Genomic DNA, 17,754 nt, shown 5'->3' with positions numbered 1-17,754 from the left:
AAAGCTTAGCTTCTTTGTTTTCAAAGCATTTTGCATTGCGTGATTTTTTGATTGGTTTTTTTGGCGCCAAATTTTTTGAGTTTTTGTGTTTCATTTCTTTTTTTTTTTTTTTTTTTCTTTTGATTCCAATTCAAAATCGACTTTTGACTCGCCTCCGTCAAGCAACAAACAAACAGTCAAACCGATGCTTGCGAGTGAGAATTCATCAACGCCGAAAGTCGTTCACGGCGCATCGTCGACCGGCGTACTGCGCAACCTGACCAACGGCGCTGCTTCCGGAGCAGCAGCAACGCCAATCTCAAAGCAGCAGCAGCAGCCCGAGCCCGCCGTTACGCCTGCGCCACACACTCCCAGTCACAATGGCCGCAACCTGTTCTCGCTTGCACCAGGAGCAGCACCGGGCGCAGGAGCAGGAGCAGGAGGGCGTCACGACGAGCAGCTGGACCTGTCCGCTTTGACAGGCGGCGGCGAGCGGGATGAAACGGTTTCAAATTTGACCAACGGCTTTGGCAGCGCGCTCAACGACCTGTCATTCACTGCACTCTACCCGAGCAGCGCGGCCGAGCTGGACAGCGTCGGCGATCTCACAGAGACCACAGCCACTATGAACTTGCGCTTTGGTGCTGGTGCGGGTGGTGCTGGTGGTGCTGGTGCTGGTGCAGCAGGGAAGCGAAGGCAGTCCTCGCTCAAGCCCGCTGCCTCGCGCAAGAGCGCCATTGACCGTCGCAGGGTGTCCTTTGCCCAGCATGCATATGTCAATACGTATGACAAGAATCCGCTCGAGTGGCGAACACCGTCCCCAGTCGCTGCACCTCCGTCGCGACCGGTTGCCGCAGCCAGCAACACCAACCCGCCCGCGGACTTGAACTCGAGCATTCTGGCCTTCCAGCGAGGAACGCTGCCGTCGGCCGCGCAATCCACGTCCAATGGAACACTGCGGTCGTCGTTGGATCGGGGACGCATGTTGGTTGCGGAAGTGCAAATGGACTTTGCCGCTGAAGCCGAACGCGTTGCCAACACCAACACCACCAACAACCAAGACCTCCTTCTTGATGCGCAGACGATGGACTCGTTCATGGCAGATGACGACAACGATGCCACCACCAACGTGTCAGTGCTGATGCGTCGAATCTCTGCGTGTGGGCTCACCATCTCCAACACGGACGTGAGCAACTCGTCCGAGACGGATGATTCCACCCTGCCCTCGACCAAAGCAGCCTTGAGCTCAACCCCAAGTGAGTCAACGCAGACTGGTCTGAGCATCCTTCCCAAGAACATTCCTGCGCTCGACTTTTCCATGGAGCAGGAGGATTTGCCCGAGCCCGCTGCTGCTGCTGCTGCTGCTGCTGACGAAATGGCATCGCGCCGCATGAGCATCCGCGATAACGAGGCGATGGACCTGACAGAGTGCGTAGGAGAAATCCTTTCTGCAGAAGTGAATGTTGCTCCTGCTGCTGCTGGCTCAGAGCTGGAGCTGGAGCCGACTGCCAGCGTTCCTGCAGTTGCAGCTGAGGGTGAGCTGGAAATCACCTCTCCCCTCCCCGCCTCTTCTCGCCGCAAGTCCATTCGTGACGCGTGTGCGATGGATGAAACAGAGTGTGTTGGAGGACTTGTCGCAGTGGCTCCGGAGCCCGAGATGCCTGCGCTGGAGGAGCCTGAGCTCGAGGCACCAGAGCCGGCATCAGCTCGCCGCAAGTCCATTCGTGACATGTGCGCCATGGACGAGACCGAATGTGTCGGTGGCATTCTGCAGAATGCAGGCCCGACTGTCGAGCCCGCATGGTCCCCTGCTACGATTTCGCCTGCCAAGCGTCCGGCTGAGGACGATGCCAACATCCATGTGCCTCAATCCGAACTTTTGGAGAACAATGCCAACTACCCAGTCGAGATGTGTGACTTGAACGACACGTTTGACGAGGACACGTTCAACAACCGCTTTGCCAATCTGCGGCGAAAGAGTGTTGTCGGCCGCCCCAGCATCAGCGGCGCAGTCCTTCAGCGATCCAAAAAAGCCCGCATGGACGAATCAGAGGACGAAGGCGATGAGGCTGAAAGCGAGACCACCCACCTTGCCGCAGAGGCCGCAGCGATTGCGAACGCACCCACCTTGGAATCGGATTTCAAGCTGCAGGACGTCTCCATGGTCGACGACCTATCTGCCATTGAGCCAGAGTGCGCGCAACCGGCACCCCTTTCCATGCAAGACCTTGATATCACCAATACCGTGACCAACTCCATCGCTCCTGGTATCATGCTTCCCATTCAATTGTCTTCTTCGTCGTATGGCGCAGAGGCTATTCGCCGCCCAGTTTTGGCTCAAGCCGAGGTTGGCAAAGCTCTCCAGACTCAGCCATCTGCTGCTGCTGCTGCTGCTGCTGCTGTGCAACCTTCGTCCGCGCAACCCCAGCTCGTCGCAGACACAAGATCCCCGTCCCCTGCTCCTGGCGACGTGTCCCAGCTCAACGACCAGCCCTCGTTCATGAGCGAAGGACCCAGCATGCTCGACCAATCTGAGCTAGACGCGAGCTTTGCCTCCCCGGCAGAGCAGCTGTCGCTTGCCCAGTTCTTGATTATGGCGCAAGTTCGCTTCCTCGACCAAATTTCCTATCGCCGACGAACCACCATTGCCTTGCCGACAAACATCCCTGCCGCCGGCACGGCAACGGGCGCTGCCACCGCGCCGCTGTTGGACTTTGGCCGCGTCGATGACAGCATCCGCCATTCGATCTCCTTTTCCATCGACAAGGCCTACCTCGTCGAGGGCTGCCAGACCTACGAGGAAATTACGCAGGAGCTGCGTCGCGTGATTGGCTCCATGGAGTACGACATGAGCAAGAGCAATCCCCCACTGTTTGAGACGTTGTCCATCTTGACCCAAGCCCAAGACATGGCAGAGATCCAGCTGCTGCGCCGCAACCTGGCCGCCACAAAGGCCTACCATAGCAGCATCTCGCACTTTCGTTGGTACGAGTGGCGCGCGAAAATGGAAGATGGCATTCTTCGCGACATGAACGAGGAGCTTCCGCTGGTTCGAGAGGACTTGAACCAAATTCGCAAGACCAGCTCGCGCGTCTCGGCCCTGATTGAGGCCGCCAAGAAGAGCAAAGAGCAGATGGCTGCCCGAGTTGCGTCGCTCAAAGCGACTGCGGTGAACCCGAGCGAGCAGCAAAACCTTACGGCAATGTTGCAGCTTGGCAACTCGAATGTGGCCCGTTTTCGGTAAGGGCGCGATGATTGGGTGGGGGGGCGTTGTTTTCTGCAATGACTGTGAACGAGTGCGTGGTGGGCTGTCATGTCAGTCACTCATCTAAGCGGGTTTTTTTGTTTTGGTTTTTTTTTTTGTTTTTTTTTTTTTTTTTTTTTGGCGGTGGGTCGTTTTGGCAGTGAGGAAGCTGCGGCAGTCGAAGCAAGCAAGGCACAGGCAACCAAGCTGAACGAGCAACTCAACCAAGTCACGCCAAAGCATGTGCAATTGGCAAAGGAACGATACACCAGCATTGTACGATTGGTCTCGTTCTCTGTGAGTGAGTTGACAAAGCAAGAAGTGGTGCTCGAGTTCCTCGACAAACAACTCGAATTGCGACTTCGGTTGGACGCGAATGGTACGTTTGAAAAAGCTCCTCCAGTCTGACTCAGAACTGTGGGTGGCAGAAGAGGCTGACTGACTGAAAAATGTACCGTCGTTTCACAGGCAAACCTGTGGAGGCTCGCCTTGTGCCAACCGCCCTTGCATGCGCACAAGTCAAGACTTTGAATGACGCATGTGATTGGGCTGGGTTGCTCGGCAAGACTGTCAAGCAAGGAAAGGCTGCATCGCAGGTATGTGCAAGCACTGGCCCAGACTTTGACTTGGTTGGTGCTAAAAGCCTGCGACTCACCTTGTAACCGTGTAGATTGTCTCTTTGGTGGCCCTCTTTGTCGGACGTCTGCGTGCACTGCTTGCCGAGCTCAAAAAGATTGGCGTGTACCACACCGTGACAATCCGCTCGATGGATGCAAGCTCTGAGTTTGTCAACGTGGTCTTTGAGTTTTTCAGCTTGAAGAAGCACGCAAAGTTCAACGTGGCACTCGGCCTGTGCCCCACGGCCAACCCGATCGCAAATACGCAGCCGAATGCTGTTGTATCGGTGGCCTTTGGAAGCATTTCGTAAGTGAATCAGTGGGGCCGCAAAATCTGACGGGGAATCAATTGGTGGGGAAACTTTGTGTATTGACCCGGGTTTGCTCTTGAACTACTTTGGCAATCACAGTGAACAGCAGGTTCTGGCAGCCGTTGGACGATGCCAACAAGGTCGTGACTACCTCACTCGAGTGTGCGCATCCGTTGAATCGCTGTTGCACTAAGCAGGAGTGTTCGAGCGTTGTAGTTGTGTGTGTGTGTGTGTGTGTGTGTGTGTGTGCAGTCAAAACGCATCAAGTGGACTAGATTGGGCGTTGTGGTGATGAGATTTGTGTTTTGTTGGTAACATTGATGGTTTGAAACATTGAAATGAACATTGTGCACAGTACAGACGGTCTGAAGTAGTCTCAACGAGCCGCTTGGCGAATTGGGAGTTTTTTAGTGGGTTTTTTTTTTCATTCGTTCATCGTCACGACAACCTTGCCAGTCGATTTGCGCGTGCGCAGCAGGGCAAACGCGTCGTTGACTTGATCGAGAGGATAGGTTGCGGACACAACTGGGCTAATATGACCCGCCTCGCAGTGCTTGATGACATCCTTGATGCTGTTGCGCAGAACGGACGGATTGAAGGCCTGATATCCGCCCCAGTACAAGCCCAGCACGGCAATGTTCTTCACAAGAGTCAAATTAGCCGGAATGGACGGAATCGACCCAGACGCAAAGCCAATGACAACCAGACGACCTTCAGGGGCCAACGAACGCAGGCACTGGTCGAACGTGTCTCCGCCGACAACTTCAATCACGACATTCACACCCTGCAACATGTCATGAAGCAGACGAGTAGTTTGATTGAATCAAACAAACAGTCAGCCATCCAAGAGTCGAGTGCGCACGCTCGCCTTTCGGTGCACGCTACCTTTCCGTTGGTGATTTCTTTGACGCGGTCCTTGATGCTCTCCTTGTTGTAATCAATGACGTGATCGGCTCCCTTTGCCTGGCAGACTGCCAGCTTTTCCGCGCCACCAGCGCATGCAATCACCTTCGCGCCAAGGACTCGCTTGGCAAGCTCAATGGAGGCCAATCCCACACCTCCAGCTGCCGCAGTGATGAGGACTGTCTCGCTGAAAGCGGGTTGACGAAGCAGCCAATAAATGTTGGTTTACGGGGCAGCTCTAGCAATACGCAAAAGACACATTCAACGACTTACCCAGGCTTGGTCTGAGCGCGGTAGCTCAGCGCGGTGATGGCAGTTCCGTACGAGACTGGCAACGCGGCTGCCTGGCCAAACGCGATCGTTTTGGGCAACGCGTAAACCTGGGCTTCGTGGGCGATACACTCGGTGGCAAAGCCTCCTCCGTCCAACAAGGCAATGACATGGTCGCCTGTGGGAGCAAAACGCAACCTGACGTTATCAACTGTCGACATTTGCACAAATGCTCGATCCATCAGCTGGTTGTTGTTGCCCCGTCTGACAAATTTTGGGCTTACCAATCTTCACCGATTTGACCGCAGAACCCGTCTCCAAGACTATGCCGGCAATTTCAGCTCCCGGAACAAACGGCAACGGCGGTTTGACCTAGAGTTGTGTTGGTGGGGAAGTTTGGGGTCGACCAACAGAAGGAGCAGTGACGGACACGACGAGTGAGCAACCAATTTGGAGACCAATTTTCAAATCACAAAGCAGTGGTAGCAACCTGGTACAAGCCTTCGACCATCAGCGTGTCTGCGAAATTGACACCGCATGCACGAATCCCGATGCGCACTCGCTTCTCGGGCGAAATCTTGGCAACCAGCGGATGGCCTGCTGGTGAGTAATCTGCGCTCAGCGTCAACGGCGCCTTGAGTTCGCTGCAGACCGCTGCACGCACGATCGAGCTGGGTTTGTTGGGCTTCGATGAAGATGATGACGATGAAGATGAAGCTGATGATGACGACGACGACGACGCAGCGGGCGCACTCGAGACGACGCCGGACGACGCGGCGCAAGTCGAGAATGATGCCGACAAGGCCGAAGACGGAGCCAGACTCGACCCCTTCGCAGCCACCATCGCCGCGTTCGTTGTTGCAGTGAGCGTGGCGACGCTTCTCAGCAAGGGTCGGAGGAGAGCCTCGTGATGTCCAACAGCCGAACTCATTGAAAATTAGAAAACAAAAAAAAAAACGAATGATTTCCCATCGGAATTGGAGGCGACCTTGACGCTGTCACGGGGTTTGGCAACGGATGTAGACAGGCGAGAGAGATATGGTAGCGTGTTTATTAATTGAGCAACAACAATAGAAGAAGAGAAGTTAACATCAAATTCAGCTCTCGAGCGTCAAGATCCGAATTCGCAATTATCGACATTTTCGACGAGAATGGCAAGCACCGCAGCAGCTCATGACTGGAATTCAGTCCAAGGCGCAAGACGGTTTAGCAATAGCCGCGATGGCAGGGCAGTGCCTACGTTCTTGATGGCGGCGTCGGCAAACTGGAGTGAGCTGGTGTGTGTGCGAAGCGTGTCTCGAAGAGCATCACGAAGGCGCATCTGTTGCTCGAATGGCGATGAAGTGATGGTCAGAGGCTGCGGACCGGCCGCAGCGGCAGTAGCTGCCACCACAAGTGCAGAGGCTGTCCCGGAAATGCGGTTGGCAGCTGCCACATCAAGGCTCTCCGTTGTTTGTGGAGTGGCGAGGGTGGCAGCGCTGGAAGGCGCGTGTGACTCATCACTGTTGTAGGCGTGCTTCATGTGCGAGAGGAAAATGTTCCAGAAGAGCGAGCAGGACGCGACGTAGGCGACGCGGAAGGGGCCCTTAACAAAGAAAAAGTTGACGTACTGGAGACCAGGCCAGACCATACAGTCGACCATGAAGGTGTGGGGATACTTGTCAACCAGCTCCTTCTTGTATTCTGCCATCGAGTTGCCGTGCATGAGGGCCATGCCCGTGTAGAAACTGAACAGACAGAAGGGCGAAAAGACAAACTGGTCGCAGAGCACCTTGACGGTGACCTGCTTGAAGTTGACCGCAGTGGGGAACTTGCTGTCAATCATACGGTACCAGTAGTGGTTGCACGGGCCCAGGAACATGCCGACGCTGCCCATGCGAGCCGTGCGACGCCAGTCCCAGCCCTCGACGCCCTCGATGCGCTGCTGAATAATGTCACCCGTCGAGTACAGCGACGAGCAGATGACTGTGTCTGTGACGACCTTGTGACGGGTCAGGAACGACGACAGGGCCGTCATGAGCGGATTTTTCTTGGCGATATTGGTCGCGGCAGCATTCGTGACAGGTCCAGACATTCAGACGCGGGACTTGGACGAAGTGGGGGGTTTTTGAGAGGGTTTTGTTTTCCTTGTGTGGTGCTGCTCTTGGTGTTTGAGAAGAGCTTTGTTTGTAACTCGGAACTAGGTGACGAAGAAGCTAGAGCGGAAGATTTCCAAGCGAGGCGTTAAATTTGGGGTGGGTGTTCGCTGCTCAGAACCAGACAAGAAGAGGAAGAAGCATGTCCATCATATGTCATTGGTGAGTAAATGCAAGACTGTTTGACATCACAAGCAATAATGGCACGACGATCATGGTGGTGTGTGTGGGCAGCCTTGTCCGAATCGAGCTGGAAACTCGCGTCTCCTCTCTGCCAGAATTGCCGCGCGCCGTTCCTCACCACGCCCAAGATGGAAGCAATCTCTTCGGGCACACGCAATCCAACGAATGCAAGGAGTGTTGAGGATGGATGACAGAGTTGGTGATCAAACGCTCAAACCGCATGGACACAATCGTCCGCTGACTCCCCGCCCTGGTTCTCCCGTCCCCCGATCGCCGTGGCTCTGTGCGTGCGCGCGAGTGTGTGTGGCGTCGCTCGATGCGTTGATTGCGTGATTGTCTGGCAATGCCAGCTGAGTGAGGAGTGAAATGCGCATTCGGAGGCCACAGTCCATCGGATCGCTGGCGCAGAGGACGGATAAAATCGCCAAGACACATGGCACTGCTCTGGAACACGGGGTCCAACGACGACGAGCGGTGTGCGACCACGCTGCAGCCACCCTGACACGGGCACTCGAATGGTCAACAATGGAGGCCTTGCCATGCAGACGGCGGCGCGGCGTTGCTCTGGGCTGCGGACGGGCAGAGAATGGAGGAAAGAGTAGGAAGAGCCACGAGAGAACTGCTAATGTGGACGCCGTCACCTCACTCACTCGCTCGCTCTCGTCCCGGCTCTCTCGGCTCGCATGTGTGTGTGTGTTGCGTTGGCTTGTATGCCGAAGCGAATCGAGCAAGCCGCTGAAGCGAACGAGGAAAACGGGGGAGAAAATGAATGGGAAAGAAGAAAACGAAACGTCGTAATGGTTTTTTTTTTTTTTTTTTGGCGCGCGGCTGCCGAGACCGCCAAGACGCGGAGACAAAAAGGCACAAATAGCAACCCAGACGCAGGCCGGGAGCGGGGCCAAATGGCAAGGTCAAAGGTAGTTGAAATTGAGATGATCGTGGCGAAGGTTGTTGGAGCACACAGCTCGGCGAGCAGAGTGATGGGGCGGACATACAAAAAACGAAAGTTGGCTGCGAATTCGGGAGTGAGCCGTCCGACCAAAAGCGGATTGGATTGATGTCGCGTTTTTTTTTTTGTTTTTTTTTCGCCGCTTTTTTCAAATGGTGGGAATCGTGGTAAGAGAGATAGAGAGAGAGAGAGATGGGGTCACAGAGAAATCAGCTGTGTTGAAGTGCAAGGGTTTCGCGATCGCGAGAAAAAAAAATTGATACTGAAGAATCAAAAAAAAAAAAAAAAAAGTTGGTACTGAATAAAAAACAAGTTTTAGTACTCAAAACGCCAAGCCAAAATCAGACCACTCAAGTCCATTCATCAAAGCCGCCATCTTGCTAAATATATCGAAAATATCATTGTGTATTCATTGTATGTGATGGCGGACGGGTTGGACGAGTGCAACGCAGCCATTCTCCTGACCGCCTGGTTTGACGTTCCGAACACCTGGTCAGTCTCGCCACACCCATTGAGCAGATGCGCCTCCATACAAAACGTAAAGTGGGCCACGTGTGGGATCGTTTTGTGAAGAAGGAGATGCTTGTACTAGGCGCGTTGTGCAGCGCAAGAATTTGGCCGGGTTGCTTACTTTTTTCAGTTGCTGGTTTTTAATTTTGTCATTTCACATCAGTAGGACGAACACCACACCTCCAAAAACGGCCAAACTGCAACACATCAACATACACTCGGACGTCTATTAGACTCTGGACCCCACGGGTTCAAATATCGACAGGTATTGGCCAGGTAACGTCAGTTGATTGTGACAAAATATGCAGCAAACACTCAAGCCTCATGATCAACCACCGGCTACCTTCGCCGGCGGGGCAGACTCGACTCTTGGGTCCCGACAGTGTCTAGTACTGAGGCGGATATTCGGCAGGGTATTGCGGGTACTGCGGGTTGACTTGGGTCATGGGAGGAAGTTCGTGGTGCTGGGTTTGCCGCGTGACGCGACGAGCATGATAGCGGTCAACGAAGGGCACAAATCCGAGTCCAAGAAGGGAAAGACCTGTAGCAATCGAAGCCAAGATGTAACCAGTGTCCATTTTGCAGAACGGGCCAATGTGGTACGTGGACGCGCCGGGACAGATTTGATTCAGTACCGGATTGCTCCCAAAGCCGACGGGATATAGGACGACGAGACCAAACACGCCAAAGAAGGCTGTGATAACCGCGGTGATGTAGACACCAATCATCATGGCCGGTTCACACATGGCAAAAATGCAAAACAGGGCGCAGAGTCCGGACACGGCGCAGGCTGTGCCCAGAATGAAAGCAGCCGAGACAGTCCATCCGTTCGTCAGGTCGTTAAACTAGACATGTATACAAAACGTAGGCGAAGCGACACGGGACAAAGAAAATGAGATCAAAGTCAATGCAAGAGAAAGCGAGATGCAATTCACGTTTTGGATTTGGCTGAATCAAGCAACTTTCCCCAAAAAAGGACCTCTAGAATGTTGGCAACGTTGTCACAGTGGTTGATGTCGAACCAATAGTATTTAATGAAATGCTCTACTGTCGCCGTGGTGCGCGATAAACAAGTGGACACCATTTCCAGATAAAGAACGCCGTACACCGCCCCCATCCCTTGCCGCTCGCCCGCTGGCTGTTCACGAGCCCACAGACACCTCATTCTCACACCTGCACAACAGCACTTAAAGTACAGCAGACAAAGACCGAGTCCAGGGTCAAAGAAAACAAAAAAGGCTCCGGCACATCCCAGCACCAGTAATGGAGAAGAAGCGAAAATCCGCTCCAAAAACGCACAAGACCTCACGGGCACCACTTCAACCACAGGCCTCCACATCTCTCTTATACACTCGTATTGAAACATGGCATTCGTGTGACTCATACTGGTACGGCGAGTAGACGAGATGGGTGTGCTCTGTATCCAGCTAAGCTCAACAACTTCAACTTATCCGAGCTCAACTTACAGTGTCCACAGAGCCGTAGCGCGCACATTGAATTCCATCTAAGGTGAAAAGACAGAACTTGTAGACACCCACTGAGCCGCCGGTATTGTTCGAGACCCAATCGCCGCGAGTGAAGCCGACATTGAAGAGAACGCACGACGCGATAAAGATGAAGGCCAAGCCCGCTATGAAGAGTCTGTTTTCGGTAGTATGCATCTTGCAAGGGGAAGGGGAAAACAAGGGGGTTTTTGTCTTTGTGGTGAAGCACAAAAAGGACGACTGATGTTGAATTTCTCCTCCTCAGCGTCAACAATTCTGAGCAACTTTCAAAAATCCATCAACAGTGGCTATGTCGTTGTTAATGCCACAGTGCTGTATCACAGTTGCTGTCCTCACTCTTTCATTCACACGCTTCTCTTTTGAATGCTCGGTCGCTGGCTTGTTTGCACAGGTCGGTGTTATTTTCCATACAATACGTCCTGCAGATTTGTTGTTGTAGAGCGAGCGAAATGGTCGACGCTGGAGTTCGCCACAGACCACACACCGCCAGCACCACCACCAGCACAGCCAGCAAGATTTCGCTGTCGTCTCAGCAGCACTCTGGTTGCACTCTGGTGCGCCAGCAGCAAAGAGAGGGTGAGCTGGTGGGTGGGTGGCACCGCCTCACATGGGCATCGTCGGCTTGGATTGGCCAAAATTGCTCGCTTCAACCACTGCGCTGTTTCGCCTCTGCATCCGACACCACGTCGACGTACCGCAGTATCTGTCATTGTCGCGCTGAGTCGGCGCAGGAGGAAGGGCGCGGGGGGGTGGGGGTTGGCAGTTGTTCGTCGACTGTTATTGTCCCGACGGCAATCTCCTTCCTTCAGGGTCGCGTTCCAGGTGGCGGGGCGTGGGGTGGAGTTCGGGCTAGAGAGTCTGTTACGACGATCTGGTCTGACTTGTGTTTTGCAAGGTGTGTGGAGGGAAGGGGGAAGGGAAAGGGCGCAGGAGGATCGCTGCAAAGACCGAGCCAACGATTCGCACGTTCAGAGCTCCAATCCGCGCCTGGCAGCTTGTGTGACGACGAGCAGGTCGGCGTCACTATCATTGAACCGCGGAATGCATACGTCCACGAGACTGCAGCGCTCGTGACACAGACAGCCACAATCGCACTCCATTACAACAAACTGGTTTTTTTTGTTGTTCTGTTCCACAACTCCGTTACACGTCCTATTGCGCCCAACATTGCTGCTCAGCCTGAGCCATAGATCGTCTGCGGTGTCACTCACTTTTTTTGCTGTGTTGTGCTGGGATTTTTGATGACTTCTTGAAAACAGGTCTCTTGTTGGCGCTCGTCTTGAATGGCGCTGCGCAAGTCACCTCTGCCGAGCCAACTGTTGCCGACGCTGCATCCAACTCTACGTCCGATAAAAATGCTGCGATCGGATTTGGCGCGGTGACCGCTTCCGTCTTCTTGTGGGGTTCCAACTTTGTTCCACTCAAGCGGTTTGAGTCGGGCGACGGTAACGTTTCAGTTGATGTTTGCACAGGTTGACCTCGAATTCTAACTCGAAACTCATTCACACGTTCTCTCTCTCTCTCTCTCTCTCTCTCTCTCTCTCTCTATCTTTCTCTCTATGCAGGTCTGTTCTTCCAGTGGGTGCTGTGCTCATTCATCTTCATGACGGGCATCGTGGTGAACCTGATCCAGGGCAGTCCCGAATTCCACCCCTTCGCCATGATTGGCGGTCTCCTCTGGACTACCGGTAAGTTCTGAGCACACACAGAAGCAAAGTAGCAGTCCGACCCGGATCATGGAATGCTGACTCTGTACAAACACTTGAAAATGTCCCTCCACCAACCCAACCTCCGCTCAACAAAAAGGAAACATTACGGTCGTGCCAATTGTCCAGCTGCTGGGTCTCGCACAAGGCATGCTGCTCTGGAGCAGTTCCAACTTGCTGATGGGCTATTTCAGCGGTCGGTATGGCTGGTTTGGTGTCACTCCCGCGCCACCAAATGACGCCGCTCTGAGCTCGGCCGGTGTGGCGTTGTGCTGTATCAGTCTTGTGTTTTATCTTTTCGTTCGTCCGACACTGGATAACGCAAAGAGTCAGAACAGCGCCGGCTACCTGCCCGACTATTTGGTCGAGATCAAAGATAATCTCTACACCGTTCAGCCCGATGCTTCAAAGCCAACGACCTCGTCCCAGTCACCATCACCGTCAATGGCCAGTAGCCGCCACAACATCAACAGCGATGAGGAAACGCTCTTGATCAAGACCGAAATGGTTGATGACGACGAACCTGCGACTGGAGTGCTCAAGGTTCGACGTGCGTTTTCGAGCAAGCAACATCGCAGCCTATCTGGCGCAACGGGCTCATGGGTAGACAAGCTGGCACCAGCACAACGCACTTGGGTCGGCCGCTCACTTGCCCTTTTCGCTGGATGCTGCTATGGCCTCAACTTTACACCTGTTGCTTACGTGCAGTGAGTGAACCCCCCACTTCTCCTCTTCGAGTACCCAACCCAAAAGAAGCGCAGGCTCTTCTTTTTGTTTTGTTTGGTTGTTCGGCGTCTCACTTGCTTGATCAACTGTTCTTTCCTTTGCTTCGATGTTGCTCTAGAGACAATTATGAAGGTGCTAGTCAGTCTGGACTCGATTACGTGTTTGCCCATTTCACTGGCATTTACGCCACTTCCACTTGTTACTTTGTGCTCTACTGCATTGCCAAGAAGAACCAGCCCATGATTTACCCGAAGCTCGTGTTGCCTTCGATGATCTCCGGCATCATGTGGGCCATCAGCCAGAGCATGTGGTTTGTTGCCAATCAGAATCTCTCGCAAACCATCAGCTTCCCCATCATCTCCACTGGCCCAGGCGTGGTCTCGAGTGTCATTGGCATTGTCATCTTCCACGAAATTTCCGGCAAGCGCAACTTTATCTTCCTTGCATTTGCGTTCGCATTTGCCTTTGGCGGCGTTATCATGACCGCCCTCTCCAACTAGACTGGCTTGATTTGATTTGGACGGTTTTTTTTGTTGTGTGTGTGTTTTGCTTTTCTTGTTGATTGTCTCTTCTTTGTGTTTTCGATTACTTCCTTCGTTCTTTTGCTCTTTGGTTTGTGCGAAACTGCCATCGTATGACAAATAAGCACAGATTGATGGCATGCACACTGATGCTCGAGATTGAACATTGGATTGGATTTTGTGGTGTATTCAAGCAAAACCGTCGAGTGGAGGCATTTCAAAAACAGACTGTGACGAGGATTAGCGCTGTTTCTTGCCGCGATTTCTCCGATTGTTGTTGTTGTGGTTATTGCTGTTGTTGTTGTTGTTGTTGTTGCTGCTGTTGCTGCTGTTGTGGCTATTGCTGTTGGATTGTTGTCCTCCGTTCTAGTTGCATCAACATTCGGCATAGTCAGTGCAAAAGCACCCCTGCAGACAATCCCAAAGAAAACAAAGCAAACTTCGCTTACAGCAGGGCTGGAGTTGACGCCAGGCGAGACAGCTGTGGAGCGGCCAGTTCGATCTGCAGCCGACGTGCGTTCGGGGGATTGAGTGCGTGCTCGTTTAGCCTGCTGAACATCGCCATCAGCATTGCTAAAGCTGTTCGTGCGACCACTGTCCACCACCGAATGAGACAAAGAAGCGAGTCACCAATTAGTACTCAATGCAATGAACGCACATGCCATGTTCGCAGAAAATCTCGTACCGTTGGTTTTGTTGTTGCGGTTGCTGTTGCTGTTGCTGCTGCTGTTGTTGCTGTTGTTGTTGGCGATTCTGATTCTGATTGTTTCGTTGTCTGCCCCGAGCGTTTCCTTCAGCGTTGTCACGTACAGGAGTACCAGAATTGTCTCGTTTCACAGAGTTTGGGGCGACTGGATGTGGCAACAGTCCAGGAGTAGCTGATGCTGGTACCGAGACTGCTGACGAAACTGCGACATACAAACGCACAAAAGCATTCGGCAAGGAAAGCAAGGCACGATGAGCGATCGCAGACCAACAATAAAATACAGTCACTAGGCCAATTCGAAGATGTGCTAACCTGCCAATGGACGAGCACGCTCCATCTCATCCTTGTCAAAGGTGATTGGAGGAATGACACGCTTGCTCACAGAGGTGCCTGATGAGGAAGTATCCATTGGGGTGGACAAGGAAGCGCTCTCGCTTGCCGATCGCCCACTCACTCGATCAAGTACGCTCGGTTCTCGCACCCGATCCAAGACGGAGTTTAACGATTGCTTAGAACGGCTTTCTGGTGCGTGCGACGCGGCAACAGAAGAAGTCAATCTAGACGAAGGCCGATCTTTGGACGCGCTGCTTGACGAGGCCGATGCCCGCTCCATCTCGCGCTTCATGGCCACCGCAATTTGTTCATTCAAAAAGCCCATCATATCGGCGGGAGCGCGACCTTCCGCGGTAGCACGCTGCACAACAGCGGATGCCTCGGCGAAAGCACGAGCGGTCATTTCCGGGGTTGGTGTCACGACTGCCGGGGTCGCCGAAGCCTTCGGAGCGTCACGCTCACGGCTGTCGCGCGGCTCACTCTCGCGCTGAGTCGGCCTCGATTGACTTTGATCACGAGAGCGATCATCAGACGCTCGCGACCGCTGTTCTCGTTGATCAATCTGGTCCCGCTGGTCTCGCTGATCTCGCTGATCTCGCTGGTCGCGCTGATCTCGTTGCGGCGGATCGCGGGGTTGGTTTCGTTGTTGATCGCGCTGATCGCGTTGGTCGCGTTGTGGCGGATCTCGTTGTTGTTGATCGCGCTGATCGCGTTGGTCGCGTTGCTGCTGATCTCGCTGGTCTCGCTGATCTCGCTGGTCGCGCTGATCTCGCTGGTCGCGCTGATCTCGTTGCGGCGGATCGCGGGGTTGGTTTCGTTGTTGATCGCGCTGTGTTTGGTCGCGCTGTGACTGATCTCGTTGATCGCGCTGGTCACGCTGTGGTTGACTGCGTTGTTGCTGGTCGCGCTGATCGCGCTGGTCGCGGTTTGGCTGATCGCGTTGATCGCGTTGGTCACGTTGGTCACGCTGGTCACGCTGGTCACGCTGTGGCTGATCGCGTTGTGCTTGATCGCGCTGCGGTTGATCCCGCGGCCGATCGCGCTCATCGCGGGGTGCACTTCGTTGATCTCGAGGGTGCTGGTCATGCTGCTGATCCTTTGGGGCATCACGACTGGTATCGCTACGCTCACGTTCCCGATCTCCGTTGGGGCGGCGAGCAGCAGATGCAGAAGGGGCTGATGCGGGGACTGGTGCTGGAGCCGAGCCTGGAGCCGAGCCTGCTGGCATACCCGGCAATGGGAATGGGAAGGGGAGAGGCGGGAACATTAGCATTGGATTGCCGCCAGCCGAAGGCACCGTTGGAGGGAACAAGAATGGTGGCATGCCGGGGGCAAACGGGAACGGGGGCAGTGGAAACTGAGAGCCGTCAGCAGATGAACCTGGGGCAGGGAGTGAGAAGCTAGCAGGAAGCATTGCGGGCGGCGGTGGGAAGGCGCTCGGTTGTGCGGCTGCGTCTCCGCGGCGCGGCGAAGCCGAGCGAGATCGTGCCCGTCGGCGATCGGCCTCACGGGAATCGCGGTCGCGAGCACTGTCCTGGTCACGCCCACGATCGCGATCGCCCCCGCGTGTTTCATGTTCTCGACGCTGCTCTCGGTCACGTTCCTGGTCGCGCTGATCACGCTCCCGCACCTCGCGAGCATCCCGGTCTCGAGAATCTCGCGAGTCTCGAGGATTGGTCTCGCGTGGTCTGTCATCGCGTGGTCTGTCATCGCGCGGTCTGTCCACCGATGTGCGCGCGTTCGTGGCGGCAGAGGACGCCCGGCTTGTCGACGCGTCCAATTCAACGGCGTTCGATGGAGGCGGAGGGAAGTTGCCACGACGAGCTGAAGGCGGAGACCTCGATCGCGACCGCGGAGCATCGCGGGGAGGGAAGCGGTCTCGCTCACGTTCACGCTCACGCTCACGTTCTCGTATACGGTCTGGCGATTGTGCTCGTGGTGGAGCAGAAGCAGCAGAAGCAGCAGCAGCAGCAGCAGCAGCAGCACCAGGGCCGCTCGATGGACGACGGTCGCGCTCCCTCTCCCGTTCTCGCTCGCGCTCCCTCTCTCGCTCTCGCTCGCGCTGCTCACGATCACGATCACGGTCTCGCGAATCAGGAGACTGTGCGCGCTGTGCGAAATTGGAGCCCTGAGACGAGGTGTTTGGTCGGTCCCTGTCTCGTCGATCACGCTCCAGCCTGTCGCGCTCTCGCTCGCGCTCGGTCAGCCCAGCACGATCGTTGGTATCAGCACCACCAACACTAGCAGCGCCCTGACCAGTGTTCCGAGCATTTCCGGCGGCTGGTGATCGCTCGTTGCCGCGACCATCGTTGCCTCGTCGATCTTGCTGGTTGCCACCGCCTCGTCCGCCAGCGTTGCGACTGTTGTTACTACCACTACCACCATCACCACCACGCTGCTCATTCCGACCTCCGCCATTCTGCGATGGCCTCTGTGGCGATCGCTGCCCACGGTTGTTGCGGCGCTGAGCTGCCTCAGACTGAGTGTGTTGCTTGGGCTCGTCCTGCTGCTGCTTGGCGCTGCTCTCCGCCGCATCGACCTCCATGGCAGTGCCAGCAACCTCATCTGCAGTGGTCATTGGAGTCGCGCTCGCGTCGCTTGGGTGCTGATGCCCCAGGTCGCTTCCAAGCCCATCGAACGGGTCAAAGCTGTTGTTGTAAGCTGCCAAACACCAAAAGCCGACCCAAAACACAAAAAGGTGAAGCATTGCGTCAGTATTCAGCAGGGACAAGCGGCAAGGCAATAGCATCCGCGGAAGTGGGTGAAGAGGACAACCGCGAGAGTGAGATCGCAGCATTGCTGGTTTGAATCGCTTCTCTTCCTCCCCCTGTTCCGAGCTGGGGATGGGGACAAGAAGGATCGAGTGGCGTGTGGATCTCCAACTGGAAGCAGCGGCGGGCTGGGAGCGCGTACGAGTGAGAGTAAGAGAGAAAGAGAGCATTGGGAGCGAGAGAGAGCGAGGCTATGGCTCTCAATGGAAGACCACACTCACTCTCAGGATCCAAGTCGTCCTCGACTTCCATCTTGTCAGAGAAGTTGAAGAATGAAACAACAACAAGAATGGAAAAAAAAAAAAGAGTGCAGAGTGGAAAAAGCAGCAACATCGATGGGATTTCCATTCAATGTCATCCAACGGGGAACTTGATTGCTCAGAGG

At 54.7% G+C, this 17,754-nt stretch overlaps 6 protein-coding genes across 6 annotated transcripts; 2 read left to right on the top strand and 4 right to left on the bottom strand.

The window, feature by feature from the left end:
• The first annotated feature begins 130 nt into the window (after window positions 1-130).
• CAOG_01754 (hypothetical protein) lies at window positions 131-4,524 on the top strand. Its single transcript, XM_004364565.2, has 5 exons — window positions 131-3,219; window positions 3,385-3,602; window positions 3,692-3,819; window positions 3,894-4,147; window positions 4,251-4,524. Exons 1-5 carry the CDS (start codon window positions 185-187, stop codon window positions 4,342-4,344), a joined length of 3,729 nt encoding a protein of 1,242 aa, XP_004364622.1. The 5' UTR covers window positions 131-184; the 3' UTR covers window positions 4,345-4,524.
• CAOG_01753 (quinone oxidoreductase-like protein 2) lies at window positions 4,435-6,264 on the bottom strand. The gene is made up of 5 exons (XM_004364564.2): window positions 5,815-6,264; window positions 5,609-5,696; window positions 5,328-5,502; window positions 5,037-5,241; window positions 4,435-4,935 (listed from the first exon to the last, which is right to left on the bottom strand). Exons 1-5 carry the CDS (start codon window positions 6,253-6,255, stop codon window positions 4,576-4,578), a joined length of 1,269 nt encoding a protein of 422 aa, XP_004364621.1. The 5' UTR covers window positions 6,256-6,264; the 3' UTR covers window positions 4,435-4,575.
• Window positions 6,265-6,495: 231 nt separating this feature from the next.
• Window positions 6,496-7,341, bottom strand: CAOG_01752 (hypothetical protein; the record flags this gene model as incomplete). The annotated part of the gene is made up of 2 exons (XM_004364563.1): window positions 6,496-7,051; window positions 7,082-7,341. 2 exons carry the CDS (start codon window positions 7,339-7,341, stop codon window positions 6,496-6,498), a joined length of 816 nt encoding a protein of 271 aa, XP_004364620.1.
• Window positions 7,342-9,367: 2,026 nt separating this feature from the next.
• CAOG_01751 (hypothetical protein) lies at window positions 9,368-10,813 on the bottom strand. Its single transcript, XM_004364562.2, has 2 exons — window positions 10,568-10,813; window positions 9,368-9,946 (listed from the first exon to the last, which is right to left on the bottom strand). The coding sequence occupies exons 1-2, from the start codon at window positions 10,760-10,762 to the stop codon at window positions 9,488-9,490; spliced, it is 654 nt and encodes a 217-aa protein (XP_004364619.2). The 5' UTR covers window positions 10,763-10,813; the 3' UTR covers window positions 9,368-9,487.
• A 136-nt stretch (window positions 10,814-10,949) lies between these two features.
• Window positions 10,950-13,895, top strand: CAOG_01750 (transmembrane protein). The gene is made up of 5 exons (XM_004364561.2): window positions 10,950-10,997; window positions 11,866-12,051; window positions 12,172-12,294; window positions 12,413-13,019; window positions 13,157-13,895. The coding sequence occupies exons 1-5, from the start codon at window positions 10,970-10,972 to the stop codon at window positions 13,536-13,538; spliced, it is 1,326 nt and encodes a 441-aa protein (XP_004364618.2). The 5' UTR covers window positions 10,950-10,969; the 3' UTR covers window positions 13,539-13,895.
• On the bottom strand, window positions 13,726-17,658 carry CAOG_01749 (hypothetical protein). The gene is made up of 5 exons (XM_004364560.2): window positions 17,591-17,658; window positions 14,578-17,259; window positions 14,245-14,467; window positions 14,009-14,153; window positions 13,726-13,925 (listed from the first exon to the last, which is right to left on the bottom strand). The coding sequence occupies exons 1-5, from the start codon at window positions 17,619-17,621 to the stop codon at window positions 13,800-13,802; spliced, it is 3,207 nt and encodes a 1,068-aa protein (XP_004364617.2). The 5' UTR covers window positions 17,622-17,658; the 3' UTR covers window positions 13,726-13,799.
• Window positions 17,659-17,754: the final 96 nt, after the last annotated feature.

Source organism: Capsaspora owczarzaki, assembly GCF_000151315.2.
Source record: "Capsaspora owczarzaki ATCC 30864 unplaced genomic scaffold supercont2.2, whole genome shotgun sequence".
NCBI lineage: Eukaryota > Filasterea > Ministeriida > Capsasporidae > Capsaspora > Capsaspora owczarzaki.
This window is presented reverse-complemented; position numbering and strand designations above follow the sequence as displayed.